The 23057-nt window shown below is 41.1% G+C and overlaps 1 protein-coding gene across 1 annotated transcript; it reads left to right on the forward strand.

The window, feature by feature from the left end:
• The first annotated feature begins 3988 nt into the window (after positions 1 to 3988).
• Positions 3989 to 15288, forward strand: Ina (internexin neuronal intermediate filament protein alpha). The gene is made up of 3 exons (XM_076834547.1): positions 3989 to 5109; positions 11920 to 12044; positions 14281 to 15288. Exons 1-3 carry the CDS (start codon positions 4045 to 4047, stop codon positions 14588 to 14590), a joined length of 1500 nt encoding a protein of 499 aa, XP_076690662.1. The 5' UTR covers positions 3989 to 4044; the 3' UTR covers positions 14591 to 15288.
• The last annotated feature ends 7769 nt before the right edge of the window (positions 15289 to 23057 follow it).

Below are 23057 nucleotides of genomic sequence, written 5' to 3' on the forward strand. Positions count from 1 at the left end.
GTCACAATTACAATTATGTAATTAGTTGTTTAATCTCTGTCTTCCTGCTAGAATGCCAGCCACATGGAAGCAAAGGCCACATCTGCCTTTTTTTTTTTTACTATTTTTTTTAGTTGTAGATGGACACAATGCCTTTATTTTATTTTTATGTGGTGCTGAGGATGGAACCCAGTGCCCTCCACATACAAGGAGAGCACTCTGCTACTGAGCTACAACCCCAGCCCCACATCTGCCTTATATACCTAGCATTTACCCTAGCACTTGGTCTACAGTAAACATTCAGTAACTGTTGAATAAATGGATCAAAGAAGTTGATGCTTCTGATGACCACCATTTATTGAATATACACACAGAAGGCCTTATAATATCCACTTTGGATACATAATCTTATTGAAACCTCACAATAATCTCAAGAGAGGTAGGTCAAAGGCTCTGAAACCTAGATTTTAGAATGGGTGTAGTGGAAGGCCTAAGAATCTGAGTTTAAGTTCTCAGGTAATTCTAATGATCAGCCAGGTTTGAAAACCACTCAGGTGGACAGTATTTTTTGTTGTTGTTTTGTTTTCTTGGTACCAGGGATTGAACCCAAGGACACTTAACTGCTGAGCCACATCCTCCTCCCTTTTTATTTTGAGACAGGGTCTTCCTAAGTTGCTTACATCCTTGTTAAGCTACTGAAGCTGGCTTTGAACCTGCAATCCTCCTGCCTCAGCCTCTTGAGCCATTGGGATAGGTGGACAGTTTTATAACAATTTTACAGATGAACAGGCTAAAATTCATCCAATAATAGTAATGTGTTCAAGGTTACATGGCTAGGTATAATCATTATTCAAAACTACATCTTGCAGGGAAACAACTTTATCAAAAGTCTCTCTGCCTCTGGGAGATCTAATATCTAAAAAGCAAAGTTCATGGAAAGAAAAGCAGAGAACCAAGAACCGAGTCCTTGAAGCCAAGGAGAATGATTAGCACTGCCAAATGCCACAGAGGGACTGTGGAGGATGTGGCATGAGGGAGAACTGGGGACAATTGACCAATGTGTCTTTAGGCCTGAGTGTGACACCAGAGGAAAGAGAAGACACTGTCCTGGCATGGCCAGGGGACTCCCTCAGGAAACTTGGCCAGCTGGAAGGAGTTATGGCTTGAGATTCAGCCAAAATCCTTCGTAGGATAGCTTTGTGTTAAGATTATTAAAGTCAAACAATTGGGTCTTTGAGTGGGATGCTAAGAAAGGGGAGAAAAGCCCAAGTAAGCTGTTGAGAAAATGCAGCCCACCGTAGACTTCCCAGGGCCATTGCCACTTCATTAGATTATTTAAGCCTTTTGCTTTTCTTTCTTCTCCTCTGTATATGTTTTGTCTTGTGCAGAGGAGTTACAGCTTTTATTAGAGAATGGAAAGGAAAAGAAAGATGGAATTCCAACCATGATATGTAATGGTTTTTGGTAGTCCTGAATAACATTATTGAAATGAGATTGGAACCATGGCCCAGAAGAAAGATCTCCTAATTATCTGTGTTGTTTCCATTTGCCTCACTCATGCAGGCTGGTGACACCACACACAGTCAATGTTGGCTGTATGCTGTCTCACAAGGGGCAACCTGGAGACCTGTGCAAGGTGTAGTGGATAGTTCTTTATAATCCTCTCACCACACCTGACTCAGAACCAGTGGTGGACATGAAGAAGTATCCTTTAACTAGAAAGAAGACAATGATAAGAATAATTATATATATATATATATATCTCCTACAAAATATGTTTGAGTACATTAACTCAATCTTTCATGACCCTGGGAGATGAGTGTTGTTATCCCCACATACTTAATAAGGACAGAAGTCACAATTCATACCTGCCACCTCTGAGTCCAATGTTCTTTCAATTACAAACCAGCTTGCTAATTTATTATGGGCCCAAACTCTCTTGGCCCTATTCTGGCTACAAAGAAATTAGTGGGACTTCAAGATTCTCATTGCACTAAGAATTATGTGGTGAGGAAAGAAGGCAAACGCATGTTTGTCTTTGCTGGTGGCCTTGGGCAGAGTACTGCACCTAAGCTTCAGTGTCTTCCTTGTAAAACAGAGGTGAGGGCCATCTTGAAGAATAAGGAAAAACAAACCACAAATTGCTGGCACAATGGCTGGCAGGCAGTAATAATTCAGTAATGTTATCACTCTTTCATACTTCACCCCACTCCCAGGTCTTTCTGAGCCCAAAGACCTCAGAATTGTGTCTCTTTTGCTCAGGTCTTCATTGAGTGATGAGGACATAGAAGGACAGGTTGTATCAGGGCCTTAAGATCTTCTAAATCAGCCGGGCATGGTGGCACATGCCTGTAATCCCAGCAGCTCGGGACTTAGTGGCACTAAGCAACTCAGTGAGACCCTGTCTCTAAATAAAATACAAAATAGAGCTCAGGATGTGGCTCAGTTGTTGAGTTCCCTTGAGCTCAATTCCTGGTACCAAAAGAAAAAAGAAAAAAAAAATCTTCTACATCAAACACAAAGCCAAGAGATATTCTCCAAAGTCCCCATAAGATTAATTTTCCCCCTTTAGTGCATTATCCAGGTAATACCCCCCTCCCAATTTACCTGTAGTTCTAAGTACAAGATCTTTCAAGATCAAAAAAGGACCTAACTCTGGTATTCTGGAATGTAACTGAAAAGGTCTTCCTTCTGTGTCTCCAAAGCCACATTCACACCCAACATGATATAATTATAAACTTGAAGGAGAGTACTGATAACCTAGCCTTCTTCTTTCCAGGTCCCATTCTTTGAGTTCCCTTACTGTGTGGCAAAGAAGGCCAGCTCAATCACCTACACTCTTCCCCAATTCGGGAATTTAATCTCTCTGTAGGCAACTCATTTGTCCAAAGAGATCTCCCAGGAAATGTCTCTCCAAAGCCCATGAGGACCTAATTTACACAAACTAGAATTTCAAATGTGTACAGGTTCAGACAGATAAAGTAATGAATTAAGAAGGTGGGTATGATTCAGTGGAGAGTGTGGTGGTGGGGGCATGATAAACAGAACACACTAACACAAATAGCAAGGGTGCCTCACATCCACCCACAGCAGCCATTCCAGCTCCTCCTATTTTCAAAAGAGCACTCGCCTAGTACCTGCTGGGCCCTGGGTTCAATCCTCAGCACCACATAAAAATGAATGATTGGAATAAAGGTATTGTGTCAACTACAACTAAAAAATAAATATTTTTAAAAAACATAATAACTTATAAAACAAAAACAAGTCTGCTGTCCCTTTTCACCAGCCTATGGTCCAGTTCTGTGTTAGAGCCCTACCAAAGAATCCCAGTAATTCCCAGCGCTTTCTTCTTTTCCAGGCCTGGCCCCTTTCTGACTCTACCTCCTCTTCTCTCCACTCTTTGAAACTTGGGCTCACGTTCTTTACCGATCTGCTCTCCTTTCCCCATCTTCCCCCTGGAAGCTGAAGAGCTGAAGGGATGCTTTCTGACGTAGGCCCATTTTTTCCCCTGGAAGCTCTAAGACACCTGAGGGACAACGCCTCATCCTTCAGGCTCCCACTCTTACTGGAGAAAAAAGATTTCATCCATGGGAACTCAGGGGTTGACATAGATATGGGGGACACCTCTCAGAAAACCTACTCTCCCAGTTGGTTAAAGGGTGAAGAGAGGCCTGGGTTTGGAAAAGTGACAGAGCTGTGTGGTTTCTGGCTGAGAAAACCGGGTCGTTTGGCCACTCTTGGCTCCAGGCACTTCCAAAGCAGTCGATTCTGCCTGAGAGGCGCGGAAATCTTAAGGCGGCTCCTACGCAGATGGCCCAGCCTGGGCACCCAAGGTTGCTCGCGCGCGCAGCTGCGGTAGTCACTGCGCTTCCCCGCCCCCGCTCCCGGATGCCCCCCTTCCCTCTCCAGGCCGGACCCGAAGCAGGAGCTCCGCCCCCAACGCGTTGTCCCAGCCCCCGTGCCTTAAAACCCGGTGCACACCGCCCCGCCGCGCCCAGCCTGCCGCACCTCTAGCGTCACAGTGTCTCCAGCTGCTGCCGCTCTCCAGGCCCTGATCCTGGCACCATGAGCTTCGGTTCGGAGCATTACCTGTGCTCCGCCTCCTCCTACCGCAAGGTGTTCGGGGACAGCTCTCGCCTGTCCGGGCGTCTCTCTGGGACTGGCGGCGCGGGCAGCTTCCGCTCGCAATCACTGTCCCGCTGCAATGTGGCCTCCTCGGCCGCCTGCTCCTCGGCCTCGTCGCTTGGCTTGGGCCTGGCCTACCGCCGGCTGCCGGCGTCCGACGGGCTGGACTTAAGCCAGGCGGCAGCGCGCACCAACGAGTACAAGATCATCCGCACCAACGAGAAGGAGCAGCTGCAGGGCCTCAACGACCGCTTCGCGGTGTTCATCGAGAAGGTGCACCAGCTGGAGACACAGAACCGCGCACTGGAGGCTGAGTTGGCTGCGCTGCGGCAACGCCACGCCGAGCCGTCGCGCGTGGGAGAGCTCTTCCAGCGGGAGCTGCGCGACCTGCGCGCGCAGCTGGAGGAGGCAAGCTCGGCGCGCGCGCAGGCCCTGCTGGAGCGCGACGGCCTGGCCGAAGAGGTGCAGCGATTGCGGGCGCGTTGCGAAGAGGAGAGCCGCGGGCGCGAAGGCGCCGAACGCGCCCTGAAGGCACAGCAGCGCGACGTGGACGGCGCCACTCTGGCCCGCCTGGACTTGGAAAAGAAGGTGGAGTCGCTGCTGGACGAGCTGGCTTTCGTGCGCCAGGTGCACGATGAAGAGGTAGCTGAACTGCTAGCCACGCTGCAGGCATCGTCGCAGGCCGCGGCTGAGGTGGACGTGGCTGTGGCCAAACCAGACCTGAGTTCAGCACTGAGGGAAATCCGCGCCCAATATGAGTCCCTGGCCGCTAAGAACCTGCAGTCAGCCGAGGAGTGGTACAAGTCCAAGTTCGCCAACCTGAACGAGCAGGCGGCGCGCAGCACCGAAGCCATTCGAGCCAGTCGCGAGGAGATCCACGAGTATCGGCGCCAGCTACAGGCACGCACCATCGAGATCGAGGGCCTGCGCGGGGCCAATGAATCCTTGGAGAGGCAGATCCTGGAGTTGGAGGAGCGGCACAGTGCGGAGGTGGCCGGCTACCAGGTAAGGGCCGGAGCGCTGCAGCGGGAGAGAAAACCTGTCCTCTCCCGTGCATACCTGCACTTCCCATAAAATGGGGGCCATAGTAAACAAGGGAGTGTGAGGGAGTGGAGAGAAGAGCCTCGACTGGAGGCACTGGCAAACAAAAAGCTCCACTGTGAACTGTTAGGTAGCTCTCTTCCCAGCCCCTCAATTATGTTCCTGTCCCGGCCCTTCTAACAAAGAAGCCCTTAAACTTCTTTGGAGTTCGAAAAATCCAACCATGCCTTTCCGTCAGCAAGTGGACACATACATACTGGCGACCTGGAGGACAGTCTCCTTTCCAGAGTAGAAGAGAGGCAGGTCACAGTTTCTCCATGGGCCCGACTGTGCCTCAGCCTCTTTTATTGTTTGTTTAATTCTTTCATTCTTTTTGTGTGCTTCAGTTAGTGTTGGCAACTGGGAAGGGACCCATCCCATTTTCATGACTCTTGCCTCAAAGGAGTACGGATTGGGGACGGAGGAACTGGATTGTAATTGAGCTAGTAACCCCGCTCTACCCTTTCCCCATACCCCCGCCCCACTGTTTTGAGTCGACCTATTGATGACATTCGCTACCTAAAGAAAGCTTTACACCACTTAGCAGACGGGGGGGATATATGGCTAGGGCGCTGTCCATGGTGCTGATCTCGTGTTCCTCCCATCTTAGAAACAATGTCTCTCCTATCCCGTGTCCCAGTTATGAATCTCTAGGCAATTAACTGCTTTGATTTCTTTTTCTTTCTTTTTTTTTTCTTTTTCAATACCAACACACCAGTCTTGGTTATCTGCAATCAAAGGTCACCTCGTGGACAACATCAATTTTTACTTTCATGGATGGCTAGGCACTTAAAAAAATCTCCTCAGTAGCTGTGAGGTCCCACTTGAAAATTATCATTACCTTAACAGTTTTGCGTCTAAACCACAGAGATGGTTTCTTTGTTATAGGCGACATTTTTTTTTTTTTTTCATCTCCTGCCCTATAAGCGCTTGTGAAGGTATTGATTGGCTCTTTCCTTCCAACAAAGACCACTGCATCTTCAGTTTTACTACATAGGACATTCTAGGTTTATGGCTACAAAGGGCATAGGCAGGATGCAGGGCAAATGAAAAATATAGGAAAGAACAAAATAGTGTGGTTCATTCTCAAGGTACAATGAAGAGTTCTTGGAATAGAATGTCCACAATTTAGAAACTTGAAATAATCTAGTTAGAATACATTACATTTGATAAGATTAATAGGGTTTGAGAACATTAATAAAGTAGAACTGAGAAAAAGCATGATATCCTAAAAGTACTATTTTTAGTAAGAAGTTAAAGAATTATTGATGTACAGGTAGTTGCTATTCATTACAAAGAACTCCTTTTGATAAAAGAAGAAAGCCAGCCTGGACTGTTTGGTTAGCTTTGTATTATAGTATTACTCAAATAAATACTTCAATTCTGTTTCAAAATGTGTAACGTGAACAGCCTGGACTGTTTGGTTAGCTTTGTATTATAGTATTACTCAAATAAATACTTCAATTCTGTTTCAAAATGTGTAACGTGTCCCCCACCCACCTACCCCCTCCATGATGTGAATTAATCAGACTCATGTTTTCTTCCAGAAGCCTCAAAGGTTAAACTAGGTGGTCTTCTGGAAAGAGTGCCCAGTATTTGTACAAAAAGGCTAACAGCACAAACTGTCAGCTGACTTAGGCTTTGCCAGGTACTCTGTTTGCTTGCTTTAGCCCCTACATTCAGGAGGCAGAGCTAGTGTTTTCTGGCTTATTTGCTCTAAAAGGCTTTCCATGCTAGACAATAGTAGGATCATCTGACCTGGTGTGCAAGAAACAAAAAACAACAGAAATTGCAGCATCTGCAGCTCTGCAGTGCTGTTCCTGACAGCTGTAGTCTTCAGAGACTCAGTGGACCCACCCATAGGTGTGGAAGAGGAGTTCAGACAACAGAGAGCTATTTCCTACCCTTTGAGATTTAAGGTTGGGGTGAGGCTCACAGCTTAACCTACATATCCAGAAGTCCTAAAGCTTCTGACTCTTCTCTCTGTCAGTCTTAGTACTGACCAAGGTGAAAAGCCTCCCTCTTCCATAGTAAGATCCAGCCATTGTTTTCCTGCCCTCTCACCCCACCCCACCCCACCCTCTTTCACTGCAGTAATGAGAAGCTGTTCTCTTCTGCTGCAGATATTGGTAGTAGACCCACTTTCCTTTGCAAGCTTGGTAACCCTCTCAGGGACACAGGAAGGCCCCATTAAAGTCAAGCTTTCTTTGCCTCAAAGAGCTGATAGCCTATTTGAGGAGAGAAAACTTATTACACTTTTGAAAGGGTAAAAAATGATTCAAGGTGACAAAATAAGTACTCAATAGTGGATGAGAGTCTGAACCAGGCAGAAGAAATTAGAAGAAGCTAGGGTCATTGTCTTCAAAAGCCAAATGTAGCCACCCTTTGCATGGAAAGTGTAAGGCCTGTTCATTTTTGACAGGGTAATTTTGATCCCTGCATGGTTACTTCACTACCATTAAAGTCCCAGTTGTGCTAAAGATGTGTAAAAACACTCCTAGAGGGTACTCGGGGTCCCAGACCTGAACTATGGCCAGTCTTAGAAAGCCAAAGCTTTCCTTGAAAGACCTTGCTGAACAATCAGGATCACTGCTGGTTAATGCTCTCCAGGGAGAACAGCCAAATCTGCTTTCTTCTCTCCAATATGAGATTGGCGTATATAGCCTAATTAAATAGCAGGAAGGGTCTGGCCCCAGGGAGATGGAGGTGACAGTGGCTGCATATAAATCTATAGTTTGATAGATCTATTTCTTAAATTGGAATTCAAGGGAAAAGAAAGGTATATTTGGTCTTTTTAAAAAGCTGTTTCACTGTTACTGTCATCTGGACCACCATGATATCTCCTTTACAAAAATATTTAAACCAGTAGTTCCTAAATCTATTGACTCACCAAGGTCAAGAAGGAGCTTTAAAAAAAGATGTAATTTCTGTTGTTTTTTTGCACAGGATGTCTAGATGACCCTACTATTGTCTAACACAGAAAGCCTTTTAGAAAGATCCTTGGGCCCACTCCCAAACATATGGAGTCAGTGGTTCCCAGTGGGCCCAGAAATAAACATTTTCACTAAAAGGGCTGCATCCTTTTACTGAAAGGATTGGTCCTCAAACTAATTTTGGAGTGCACTCACTAAAACCACATATTCCAGTAAACTAACTTAAAGAGATTACTTATAATACAGGATTTTAAAATGTGGTAGAAGAAAGAAAAAGAGAAAGACGTGGCTGAAGCAAAGAGTGAGAATAAGGAATGACAGTACATCATGGGTGGACCACATTTAAAATTCCTCTCTTACCACCTAAATTGATTATGCAGAACAATAACTCTGGATGATCCCTTTCAATCAGACTGTGCTGCATTCACTACTAATCATCTGGCTGAGGGGCCCCCAAAAGTGATGAAATCCACTGCACTGTCTCTCTTCACTGCAGATGCTAGTGTGGCTCATTCTTTTTCCTCCTCCAACCTGCATCCTTCCAGCCTTGGGCCAGATGCTCTTCAGTTGTCTAAGCTACTCTGGAAAGAGACCTCAGCTGGAATAGGGTGTGCCTCTGGGTCCCTGGGGCTAAGCCAGCAGCAGCTGCGTGGTTGGGGGAGGGGGCAGACTGCAGCACTCTGCTCAGATTTCCAGCTGGAGGCCATCTTGGCAGGGCTTTTGAAGGGCAATGCAAGACACAGACTGGTGTGGGGAGGAGAGTGCAAACAAAGGGGGCTACATGTTCATGAGCCATTAATGGTCAGCAGTTAGCCTCTTCATGAAGAAGCCAACTTGTGCTTTTTGTCCATTCTGATCCACAAATTAGATGTGTGAAATGTATAACATAAAACTTCCTGAAATCTCAGGGCTGGGGTTGTGGCTCAGTGGTAGAGTGCTCACCTAGCACGCGTGAGGCACAGGGTTCCTCAGCACCATATAAATATAAAGATATTGTGTCCACCTAAAACTAATAAATAAATATTTTTTTAAAAATTCCAGAAATCTCATCCATCTAGAACTTAGCTCCCCAGCAATCTTTCATTTAGAAAACACAACTATTTAACAATTTTTTTTTTAAAAAAGACCTCATTAACCTGATAAGACAAAATAGCATCTCCAAATCACATTTTATGAAACTGACTTCTTTGATACCCTCAGCCTAATCATTCTTTATGGGATTCTAAAATGCTTCTGTATTTGGGTTTCAAACCTGCAGCAGGATAGAGAAGGGTGACCACTGTTATCAGGCATTGTCAAAAATGAGTAGCCAGCAGATCAGGGTGTCTTTGAGGACAAAGAAAACCAATAAGCAGCAACTTGAGTTCAAATACTGATCTTTGGGGATTGTTTAGGGTAGAAATAGCTTGAGATACCTAAACGACATTACAGAATTATAGAAAAATGATTGTTTTCATGATGCTTAATTGCCAAGAAGGTTGCATTATGTTTACTATCTTATTTGTGAGTGGTATAAGCCACTTTAGAAAGGTTTCTATTGGAAATTGTTATTTTTTTAAAAAAAACTTGATGCTTTAAGAGATATGCAACCACTCTCCAAAAGTACAGTTTGTTATACATTAATATTGTATACTATTATATTCATTTCTTCATTACCTAAGAAATTGTAGGGACAGATCATGATAATTTGTCCATATCATCAAAAGAGTAAAGTCACATGATGTGTTATTAACAATAACAAAAATCACATAATCATTGACTATTATGTGCCATGCTATTCTAATGAGTATTATCTAACTTTACAAGTAATAGACTCCTCATGTATTAATGTAAGATGGATTAAACTAGAATCTTGACTCTTGGAACAACTTGGAAAAGAGTAAACACTGTAATTTTCCCTATTTAAAAAAAAATTCACAATTTGCCAAGTGCAGAAATGGAAGGTTAGAAGAAACTAAAATGTAGAAAACTAACACTGAATGTTAGTGGCAGGGCAAACATGTAGGCCAAAGATCCCACTGAAATCTTCCTCTCTTCCTCATAATGCATTTCTCTTGCTCTTTTGCATAATAATAATGTCCTCATTCCGCCCCCTTCTCCTTTTTTCCTCACCCTAGACTTCTTTCTCCATTGTTATAGTAATAGCGATTCTTACTCCTAATGCCTCACTAGCAGACTTGCTTGCATCGTTGTCCAGTGTTATCTGAATTTCCCCCACTGCTTATCTATCATTCTTTGTTCTATACCCATCAGTCAGTTGAGATTCTCTTTTGCAGTATACCTGTTAATAGTTATAACATGTGGGTAGCATGGATTTTTAACTCTTTTTACAAATTCTCTTGGTTTGGAAGTTTATACCCCCCTGACGGATCAGTCCTGCCCTTCATCATTGCTTCATCATCCACTTCAATACTGGCTTTCTTGAGGTTTCTGACTTGTTCATCTGCATCCCTATTTCATAAAAATAACTCTGTTATTCACTGTGTTTTTCCTGTCAACAGAGTTGGAGCTGAATTAATGGACTATGTGATCACATCCTTTCAGGTCTTAAGAAAAGAAGTAATGGGGTTGGGACTGTAGCTCAGTGGCAGAGCACTTGCCTAGCATGCGTGAGGAACTGGGTTCGATCCTCAGTACCGCATAAAAATAAACAAATAAAATAAAGGCATTCTGTTCATCTACAACTACAGAAATTTTTTTTAAAGTACTTACATAGCATCATTCATTCATTCATCTATTACTCATTGAACATTTACATTGTATTTATGCTAGGATCTGAGTTTCTAGGGGTGAACTAGACAGAAAGGATCCCAGTCACCATGTTAATTACATTTTTGGTTGTCACAACTGGGTTGGAGGGTGTGTGCCTCTGACATCTAATAGGTAGAACCACTGATGCTGGTAAACAAGATAATTTCCTATAAGAAGAGTGAAAAGCAGGATGCCACTTTCAAGTTTTTTCTAATTTGTCCTCCTTTTGAAGGTACATATTTGTAATTTGCCCATAGTTTCTGCATGTCCTAGGAGCTACCCTGGCTGGAGGTCAGATAATGTGCTGGATTGGTAAAGGGAGGGTACTTAAATTGAATGCAAAGGAAGAACTATCTAAGGAGATAAACTTTGAGCTGAATCTTACATAAGATATTGGTAAAGATCCAACATATGGCTCTCTAGGCAGAAGAAATTGCAGGCCGAAAGGGCCTGAAACAGCAATGAACTTGGTATGTTCAATGAACAAAAGAAAAGCCAGGGAGCAAAAGGAAGAACGCAGATCATGCTGAGGAGTTTTCAGTAGTCATTGAGTAGCAGACTTCCAGGAAACCATCAAGACCAGCAAAGGCATGGAGTGGTAGCAGAGAAGGAGGGCTGTTCTCTCTGTGCTTTACACAGTTAGAATGTCCTGAATCTAAGCTCCTAACCTGATGCTTCATGTTTTGAAAAGGAAATGAATAGTGGAGTTACTCAGCACCAGTACAACAAGCAATGGGTGGATGATAAATATTTTTTTAAAAAAATTATTTCAGTGTCCCCTGCGTACCATGTGCCTCAGGGTAGAAGTTCCTAAACCTCACCATGCATCTGAATCTCTTGGAGGCCTCTATGAAAAAATGCAAATGCTTGAGTCCCACCCCAGAATAAATGAGTCAGAATCTGGGCTGAGAGACACATCTGTATGTGAGTATTTCATACGTTGCTTAGGTGGCTTTAATGTGTAGTGGGGGTGGAGAATCCTTTGCCTTCAGGAAATTTCAGTGAATTTCAGCAACTGTGCCCTAAATATTTTGGATATGTTACTTTTCAGGATAGCATTGGACAGCTGGAGAATGATCTGAGGAATACCAAGAGTGAGATGGCACGCCACCTTCGGGAATACCAGGACTTGCTCAATGTCAAAATGGCCCTTGACATTGAGATAGCAGCTTACAGGTACTTCAGAGGGCATGCTCACCCAAGCAAAGCACATACTTACCTGGGGGCAATGCTACTCAAATAAGTGGTTCTAGTCTCTGTGGTTTCTGGTCAGCGGAGGAGGATGAAAAGGGACATCACTAGCTTCTTCCAGGCAAACTAAGCTCCTTGTCCCTCTACCTGGATCTATATCCCAGCTTTACCTTACTAGTCTTAAAATATTTTTCATACCTCTGCCAAGGGTTTAAGGGGATAATGGAGGTACACAGAAATAAAAATCCATCAGATTCTAAGTTTAAAAATAGAATTTATATACATAGAAAGCCCTAAAAGGCAACGTTTCTACCTGTATTCCTATTCAAGTGAACATTACCTTTAAAAAAAAAATGTAATTATAAGCCAAGCATGGTGATGGGCACGGTGGGATTATACAGGATTATACATGTAATCCAGGTTGCCTGGGAGGCTGAGGCAAGAGGATCACAAGTTTGAGGTATGCTCAGTAGTAGAGGATTTGTCTAACATGTAGAAGGCCGTAAATTAATCCTTAACACAGCCAAAAAAAAAAAAAAAAAGTAATTGCAAGTGCCATTTTCAGAATGACTACCATGTGCCTGGCACTATATTGATACTTCATAAAATTTTCCTAGGTATCAAGGCAACCATATACTGTGTGACTTGCTCAAAGCCATGGCTTTGGTGAATGGCACAGCTGACCTCAGATCTGTCTGGACTTTTTTCTCTTTTTCTTACACTGTATTCTACTTCAAAATAAAGCTCCAAGAGTATTGGATAGCATCTTGTGTTTCTGGTTTTCAGGGAAGCAAGGTATTGGGATTTCTCCCTTTTTTTTTGTTTTTTCCCAGTACTGGGGATTGAACCCAAAGGCACTTTACCACTGAGCCCCATTCCCCAATCCTTTTATTTTGAGATGGGGTCTTGCTATTGTTTAGGGCCTCACTAAGTTGCTGAAGCTGGCTTTGAACTTGTGATCCTCCTGCCTCAGCCTCCTGAGCTATTGGGATTATAGGTATACACAGCTGCACCCAGCAGGGCCTCTCTTTAATGGTGCTGTTCATGCCACGCTGAAAAAAATTTTGGTGTCTGTATAATGTCATTTATTCTGTTATTATTGCTGGTCCCATTCCCTTTGTATTTTTTTTTTTTTTTTTTTTTTGGTATTTTTGGTTTTGAGATGGGGTCTCACTATGTTTCTGAGGCTGGCCTTGAGTTCCTGGGCTAAAGCAATTCTTTCTGCATACCTGGGACTATCACTTTGTACCTTTATGAATTAAGAAACTACTGATGTCAAGTTCAGGCTGAATTAGGCAGTTCTCCTCCTTCCGTTGTGGACTTCTCACCTTCTTATCTGTTGCAGTAAAGTGTTAAACTAGGAAAATTACTTCTCCCTAAAGCTTTGAAGACTCTAGTTGCTTTAAAAAAAAAAAAAAAAAAAATGGGTGTGAGGTGGCCAAGGTGGGTTGTTTTAAGTTCTCCTTCAGGAACATATTTACAAATAGGATAGGTTCCCTTTTTTTTCTTAGTACTGAGGATTGAATTGAACCCACGGTTGCTTAACCACTGAACCATATCCCCAGCCCTATTTTGTATTTAGAGACAGGGTCTCTCTGAGTTGCCTAGAGCCTCAGTAAGTTGCTGAGGCTGGCTTTGAACTCTTGATCCTCCTGCCTCAGCCTCCTGAGCCACTGAGATTATAGGCATGCACCACCATGCCTAGCTGATAAGTTTCCTTTTGACAAAGTTTTATTTTGTTATTTATTTATTTTTTTAATATTTATTTTCTAGTTGTAGTTGGACACAATCTTTAATTAATTTTATATATATATATATATATATATATATATATATATATATATATATATTTTAGGTGTAGATGGACACAACACAATACCTTTATTTTTATGTGGTGCTTAGGATCGAACCCAGGGCCTCGCCCGTGCTAGGGGAGCGCTGTACCGCTGAGCCACAACCCCAACCCCTTGATGATGTTTTAAACACAGCTAATGCTAAGATGTTCATGTATATGTGTATGTGTAGGTACAAATGCTATGTACAAATCTCCAACTCTTTGAGCCTTGAAATACAATATTATTGATCTCAATCCCATGAAGAAATTGCAATATTGCAATGTCCTTTAAAGTCTCTCTAAAGTAAATAGGACTGGAAATTTGATTTCTTAAAAGAAAAAAAAAATGCAAGTTGATTTCTAAGAGTTTTTCTCTTGGATTTACAGGAAACTGCTGGAAGGTGAAGAGACAAGATTTAGCTCCAGTGGATTAAGTGTTTCAGGGCTGAATCCACCTCCCAATCCAAGTTATCTGCTTCCTCCTAGAATTCTCAGTTCTACAACCTCCAAAGTCTCATCCACTGGGCTGTCACTTAAGAAAGAGGAAGAGGAAGAGGAGGCTTCTAAGGTTGCCTCTAAGAAAACCTCCCAGATAGGAGAAAGTTTTGAAGAAATATTGGAGGAAACAGTAATATCTACTAAGAAAATGGAGAAGTCAAATATAGAAGAAAGCACCATTTCAAGCCAAAGCATATAATTCTGTTGCTTAAAAAAAGTTAATGCTTAAGAGGGAATAATATCTATTTGACTTGTTAAACAGCGTATACCTGAACCGTAACACCTGTCACCACTACATAATGTCTTCAAGGCTTCAATCCTATTTAGTGTTGAATACTTTCTCTAATAGGAAAACTAGCCCTTAGATTGGAGTAAACTGCAGTCCTGGAGCAATCACAAGGAATTATCTAAGAATACATCTTTCTCACCTAAAGCTCAGGCTTCACAGTGATAGATGATTCAGGTGCAGAGGAAGTACAAACTAAGGTGCTAAATCTGTGATCATCATCATTTGCTGTGAGCTAAAAGCAAACCCCATATATATTTACTATACCCAGCCAGTAAGCCAGTACCCAGCTATATAATCTTACTCTAGGTTCCTAAAACATAAGATCACTGCCAAATGGTGGTGTACATCACTGCATAAACCAATGGTCCATACCCAATTCCACTCTGATAGAACTAAGTCACAAATGATAGGTATTTAATGGACACTTTCTTCCCTACTCCCTTCAATTCCACATATCCTTTTCTTCCATCCAGGAAAAAAAAAGAAAAAAAAAAAAAGGTCTAGTGTAGTATGTTTCCCTTTTGAATACATTTAGGTTTTTCTCAAAAGAACTTACCCCCTTTTAGGTCTCTTTTGCTCAATGGATAAAATTAGATGCATGTCAACCATTTCTGTGATTTGTGTAATAACTTACCCTTGCCCATTTCATGTACTTTCTGTAGGTTAAAAAAAAATGGCCGTGATGAATTTTAATGGTTTCCCCCAACAAGCAAAATAATGGAAATAATCTCTAGATGTTAGACTTTGAACTTATTCAAATCCATTTAATTAGGGGGAAAAAAAAACACTTTATTAAGAATGTAGCTTTCACCTTACTTTAGAAGTACAGTAATAGTTTTCCCAAGCTGTGATTAAGCTGACCTTAGATGTAGTAGGATGTAAGAAGAGGTGGGTATTCTAAGAATGGAAAAAGCCAAGGTCTCATCTGTGTCAGACTGTGTGGTATAGAACTAGCTTTTTTGTGCCCTTATCCTTAGAATCCATGTGTTCCCCTTCTCACTAGTCTAGGTCCTAAAGAGGCCTTGCTTTCACTCTCCTATGCGTTTTAAGAATGCTAAGTAGAGGATATTTTATCACCAGGACAAATGCTATTGCCCAAAAGTTAAAAAACAATATCACTTCTGGTCAATCAGCATCACCAGCAAACATAAAAAAGAAATCATTCTCTTTTTTCTAAGAGTCTTCCCCCACAGTTGCCTCACTGCTGCATGGTTGGCAGGTGTCCCTTCCCTGCTGGAAAGGCAGAGACACTCAGACCCCAGAGGGGTGTGCACATCGCTTCTCACTTCCTGGACTGTAGTCTGGAGGGTCAGTTTTTCATCCGCCTGTGTAGCATCCACATTGCCCTGTCTGCCACATGTGCCAAGTTTGATGCAGGACTCTGTCAGCGCTTACTTTCACAAAGCTACAGCTGCCCCTGTCCCTGTCCCACGACTCCATTATGAGCTCTGGTGACAAGGACATGATGCGTTTACTGAACTTCCTTATTCTAGCACATGCTTCAATAGTTCAAGGAACTCAAAAGACACTTTTCTTCCTATCCCTGACTTTATTCCTCACATTTGCTGTAAGACATTAGTAAAATAATAAATTAAAAGTCACATGAATCCCACCAACACAATTTGTGTTCTGTGGTTTCTATTGCACAGAGAGAAGACTGTTTTGGTTTAGAGGGAGGCTGTCCCTAATTTGTGATTGCCATGAACTCATTTATGAAAGACTTTAATAATAATAATGAGTGTTTTACAGATTTGATAAATTATTAAGGAGAACTATAGGTAATGTGAAAAATGTTTAAAATCATAAGGCAGAGAGGGAGGGGAAGGGAAGATATCAACTGTTACTGACAACAGAACAAAGTGAGTCCAAGAGCGAGTGGGAAGCCTACTTGTAAATTAATGATCCTCAAGATGATTCAGATTCATTAGATGAGATCCTCTGTATCCTGAGACTTAGATGTGTTAGAAATAGCTAAAATTTATTCAGCATTTTCTTATTCAGACATAGTCCTAGGCAATAAACATAATTATCTAAACTACATATCTACTTTTTAAGTGTAGTATGTGTATGTTTATTTTACAAATGAACATCAGAATGCCAAGGTTAAGGCCCCTGTTTGATGTCACACAGTAAGCAGCAGAGCTGGGATTTGGACCTTGGTCATCTGATTATAGTGCTTGCTTTTCTTTCTGATGTTTTTTCTCTACATAAAACAAAGTGCCCACATAAGAGAGTAGAAATTTTTATCTTTATTACCAGAAGACCTTTCTTTTCATCTTTATCTCATTTAAGCTTATGCTGCCCAGAAAATGCTTGACAATACCAAGTTCCATAGGCAATCTGCTACAGTGCAAACTTCCTCAGCTACTGCTCTTCTGCATAGCAATGAGGTAGGAGATGCTCAAAATTAGGCTCTGGGCCCATCCAACCATGAGTCACCTCAGTTCCTGTTACCTATTAGAATTGGTAGTTATTTCCCTATTTAAAAAAAAAAAATAGGGAAGGGGACTTCTTACAATTTTGCAAAAGTATTCTATAGGTTCCAACCCAAAAGTCTGGAAATGAAGTATTACAGAAAGGACACTTCAAAGGAAAGTAAGTCCTTCATTTAGAATTTATTTTACTATACTGGTTAAAGGGAGGAGCAGGGACAAGATTTGAGCAATTATCTGGAAGGTAGAGTCCAAATTTAGCTCCCAAGTTACAAATAGTCATGAAAATGAACTTCTAGAACTTGCCTGTGAACTCAAACAGGAAGGCCCAGTACCACCATTCATGGCTCTAAAGGCAAATGTGAAACCATTTAAAAATGTATTTTAAAATTCACTGGAGGGGCTGGGGATGTGGCTCAAGCGGTAGTGCGCTCGCCTGGCATGCGTGCGGCCCGGTTTCGATCCTCAGCACCACATACAAACAAAGATGTTGTGTCTGCCGATAACTAAAAAATAAATATTAACATTCTCTCTCTCTCTCTCTCTCTCTCTCTCTCTCTCTCTCTCTCTCTCTTTAAAAAAAAAAAAAAATTCACTGGAATATATGCCTGCAATCTAGCAACTTGGGAGGCTAAGACAGAAGGATTGAAAGTTGAAAGCCACCCTCAGCAATTTAGTGAGTCTCTAAGCAACTCAGTGAGACCAAGAAAGAAAGAAAAAGAAAGAAAGAAAAGAAAAGAAAAGGGCTGGGGATATGGCTCCGTGGTTAAAAGCTCTTGGGTTTCATCCCTGGTACCAAACGGGATAAATCCGCTAGAGCTGGGCACATGCCTGTAATCCAAGCGACTTGGGAGGGTGAGGCAGGAGGATTGCATGTTTGAGGCCAGGCTTAACAACATAACAATACCCTGTTTATTTTGAAAAGGATTGGGGTTGTGGCTCAGCAGTAGTGCACTCGCCTAGCTCATGTAAGGCCCTGGGTTTGATTCTCAGCACCACATAAAAATAAGTAAACAAAATAAAGGTATTGTGTCTAACTACAACTAAAAAATAAATATTAAAAAAAAATAAAATAAAAAATAAAAAGGTGGGGCTGGGGCTGGGCTCAGAGGTAGAGCGCTCACCTAGTATGTGAAAGGCACTGGGTTTGATCCTCAGCACCACGTAAAAATAAAATAAAAGCATTGGGTCCATCTGCAACTAAAAAAAAAAATTGTTTTTAAATAAATAAATAAATAAAAAGGGCTGGGAATGTGGATCAGAGTAAAGGACCCCTGGATTCAATACCTGGTACCAAATAAATAAAAGAGTAAATACCATAAAAATACACTGGAACAAAAAAAGCAGATTGGTGATTCCCAGGAATGAAGAGGGAACAATGGGGAGTGAGTAGTCCATGAGTTTGGGTTTTACTTTGGAATGAGGGAAATCTTTTGAAATTAGAGGGCATGTAACTGACATTGAATGATTTACTTTAAAATGATTGATTTTTATGTAATGTAAACCTTACCTCAATTTGAAAAATCCACTGGTAGGAAATTTATGGAATAAGAAAAATGTCTTAGAAGTCTACAGCTCCTTCTCCAGCTGAGACCATTGTGTACAGCCACCTGCTTCCATCCTAATGAGGAGGAGTCCCTTTTGGAAACATAAGCCAGATCTAATCAGAGTATTGATTTCAAAACAGATCCTGCAGAAAAAGTCAGAAGTCACCCTGGATGTAAAAGAAGAAGAAACAAAACAGCTAGAAATGTTGCTAACTTAGGAGCACTTATCACTACTCTCAGCTGTTATTTTTATTCTTATGTTAGCAGACATCTCCAAGGTCTTGAAAAACATCTAAATTGCAAGAATACATTTTTTTTTCCTTAAAATCAAATAAATTGGTGCACCCAAAAATGCACCGTAAGGTAAAATGGAAATAACTGAGAGAAGAGACCTTTGTAAGGAATTCACATGTAAATGGTTTTTCTTTACAGAATATACAATACTGGCTTTGCAACATTTCCCAATTTAATGCACAGGTTAGATTGATATCATCGTGCATTTTGCAACCTACAAATCTCTCACATGGATATGCCATTTGCAAATGGAGACTCAAGTATATGCTTCTGAATCCAGCTGAACAAAGAACTGTTTTATTACATTACCATGCCCAGCTGCATCCCTTAAAGGAATGATTACTAAACAGATCAAAGGGCTCCTCTCCTCTTCTATTGATCTCCTAGATGATGATTTGATTGCTCCCATGTTTTATGATTTCACAAGTTTACTAGGTTTGAGTGGGGACCAGCTAAGATTTATAAATTCTTTCTTACAACACACACACACACACACACACACACACACACACACACACATACACTCAGTGGGGTTATAATAAAACAGAGTGAGTCACACTGCAGATTTTTAGATTTATGTTGCTGCAACGCCTCAGTGGTTCTTTGTAGCTCAGGCTACCACGAAAAATGAAGATTGATCATGGAGGACTCTCTAGGCTTAGTTTCTCATTGATTCATCACTATAGATACCAGATGGTTACTCTCTTCCCTGATGAGGCAAGTGGTCTCTGTTCAGTGTCTGAAACATTTCATTCTACCTCTATCACAGGCTCTTAGGACTTATAAAATGCTCAGTGGAGTGTAAGAAAATCATTTATACAAGGTTTGAAGTTTTGGAATACAATTAATAGTGGGTTCTAGTACATTGTTTATTATTGTACAATGCAAAAAAGCATCATTTCTTATGAATGCTGTTTTTTAAAATATTTTTATTAGTTATTGATGGATCTTTATTTATTTGCTTACTTGTGGTGCTGAGAATTGAACCCCTCACACATGCTAGGCAAGCACTCTACCAAGACACAACCCCAGCCCCCATGAGTGCTATTTTCATTTGTTTGCTTGGGGTACTGGAGAATGAACCCAGGTGTGCTTTACAACCAAGCTATATCCCCAATCCTTTAGATTTTTTAAGATAGGGTCTCACTAAATTGCTAAGGATGACCTTGAACTTGTGACCCTCCTGCCTCAGTTTCCCAAATTGATGGGATTATAAGCATGCACCACTATGTCCATTTTTTTTTTTTTTTAAGTGATGGAGTCTCACTATATTGCCCAGGCTGCCCCAAACTCCTGAGCTCAAGCAAACCTTCTGCTTCAGCCTCCCAAGTAGCTGGGAGTACAGGTTCTACAGGCACATACCACCAGAGGTGTTTATTAAAACAAATTAAACTCACAGATTCATCTACTATGCCATTATTATGAGTAAAGGAGAGGTATGATCTCCATCTTTGATTTCCTGACATAAGAATTCATACATGACATAATAAACTCCTGTTGTCCTCTAGAACATAACAATCCTTTACTAAAACAGACTTTAGCTCAATAAAAGGAAATTTCTGGCGTGTGAAACTGTCTGTCCACAGAATAAACTAGTCTAAAGTACAAACAAGAGTCTAGATTAGAATTAGGGTGAAAGCAGAAGCTAGGTCCAATCTGAGTCCCTGAGATGTTAATCATCACACAGATATTAATCACCTCCTGCTTACTGAGAAATGCTAGTATTTGAAGAAGATATGCAAGAAGGAAAAGTAGATCTTGTAATATTAATTGAATCAATTTTATAATATTAATGGATCACCTTATTCAATAGTAGGAGTTAAGAACAAAGTAATCTTAGGTCATAGTTTTTTAAAATATTTATTTTTTAGTTGTAGTTGGACACAATATCTTTATTTTATTTATTTATATGTGGTACTGAGGATTAAACCCAGGGCTTTGCACATGCTAGGCGAGAGCTCTAATGCTGAGCTACAACCCCAGCCCCTTAGATCATATTTGAACTTGATAGACTCTGCTAAGTACTATTCTGAGTTTTTACATATTCACTTAGTTCTTATAACAACCTTCTGAATTAGGTGCCCCTTTAAATTTAGAGAAATTACATAACACATTCAAGATCACATAGTTAGCAAGCAGCAATGCTGGGATTCAAAGCTATGCAGTGTGTCTCCATGATTCATGTTCTTAACCATTATGCAAATATGGCCTTTATGTCTTTATTTGGGGGATGGGGAAATATGTTCCTGGCAATCTTTGTCTTCATCATCTTCTTTTTTTTTTTTTTTTTTTAAAGAGAGAGAGAGAGAGAGAGAGAGAGAGAGAGAGAGAGAGAGAGAGAGAATTTTTTAATATTTATTTTTTAGTTCTCGGTGGACACAACATCTTTGTTTGTACGTGGTGCTGAGGATTGAACCCGGGCCGCACGCATGCCAGGCGAGCGTGCTACCGCTTGAGCCACATCCCCAGCCCTCTTCATCATCTTCTAATTTGAAATATTATTTAACTGATTTTTCTCTTGGAAAAATGTTTCTTGAGAAACATTAGAAGAGACAGAAAATCTTTTCTCATTTCAGTAAAAATAACATCACACAAAGAATCCTTGGAAGACCATAGACACCATCAGAACAAAATCAAAATGTAGTTAAGATAAAGCCACAATATCCATTCCATGTTAAGTAAATACTTGCAGGCTTTCAGAAGGACAATATGGCATTTCATTTGTGAGAAGACTATTAATCTCCTGTAAGTAATACAATTTAGATTTTATTAGCTCAGTTTTGAAGAGAGGCCAATATCAAACTCATATACACAACATTATATTGAAAAAGGATAAAAAATGAGAAAACTACACTTAAGTCATGGTCTATGAAAGAAAAAAAAAAGTGAACATCAGATCACCACCTGCTTGAAACTTCGTGACAGGAGTCTGAGGGCCTCACTGTGTTGCCTAGACTCATCTTTAACTCATGGGCTCAAATGATCCTCTTGAGCCTGTTTCTGCATAGCTGGGACTATAGGTATGTGCCACCATACTATATCCTGGTTCCTAAATCTGGACTTCTGACATGTGATATTGCACAGTAAAGGGTTAACTCAGCAGGCTTTGATTATCACTGTGTACCCCAGATGCCAATTGGCCACAGGAGACAGTTTATGCTAAAAATCCAATTTATGGTAAATACCTATTTTGTAGACCTGGAGTCCTGTACTATGCTTTATCAGTTTGACTTCAGAGAAGGTTCTGGGGTCTGAATGCTGATCAATCACACAGGCACCATATGACTCGCTAACTGACCCAAACAAAACAAAAACAAAACAAAATACTACACTGAACAGTAGGTCTTGAGTGAACTTCCCTGGTTGGTGACACTTTACATACCATAAAAAATTGCTTAAAGATTAAGCATTATCCTTGCAACTCCATGGGAGAAGACACCTGTGAACTTGTGCCTTGTTTTCCTTGATTCCACCCATTTGCCTATTCCCTTTGCTGGTCTTAATCTGTATCCTTTTGCTTTAATAAACAATAACCATGAATATATCAGCTTTTCTGGGTCTTGTGAGTCCTTCTAGTGCATTACTGAACACAAATGTAGCCTTAGGGATCCTGACATACATATGTTAACATGAGATAAAAATTAAAATATTAAGTAATCTGTGCAAGAGATATTTAAGAAGCAATGAATTCTATAGTTGCTACTTTGTCCATTTTCTAATAAAACATCTATACAATGAATGTACATGTTTATTAAATATCTATTTTATGGCACTTTAATTCACGCACCTGTCTCTTAAAGGCTTTTGGTTATTTTTTTTTAATTTTTTTTTTTTTAAAGAGAGAGTGAGAGAGAGAAATTTTTAAATATTTATTTTCTAGTTCTTGGCGGACATAACATCTTTGTTTGTATGTGGTGCTGAGGATGGAACCCGTGCTGCATGCATGCAAGGCGAGCGCATTACCGCTTGAGCCACATCCCCAGCCCAGTTATTTTTTTTTAAATCCACAGTAAACACATTTCAAAGTAAGCTAAAATAAATTTTTATTAAATGTTAGAAGAGATATATACACAATTCACAGATTCTTTACAAAACAATTGCCAA

This window comes from Callospermophilus lateralis, chromosome 15 (assembly GCF_048772815.1).
Source record: "Callospermophilus lateralis isolate mCalLat2 chromosome 15, mCalLat2.hap1, whole genome shotgun sequence".
Taxonomy (NCBI): domain Eukaryota; kingdom Metazoa; phylum Chordata; class Mammalia; order Rodentia; family Sciuridae; genus Callospermophilus; species Callospermophilus lateralis.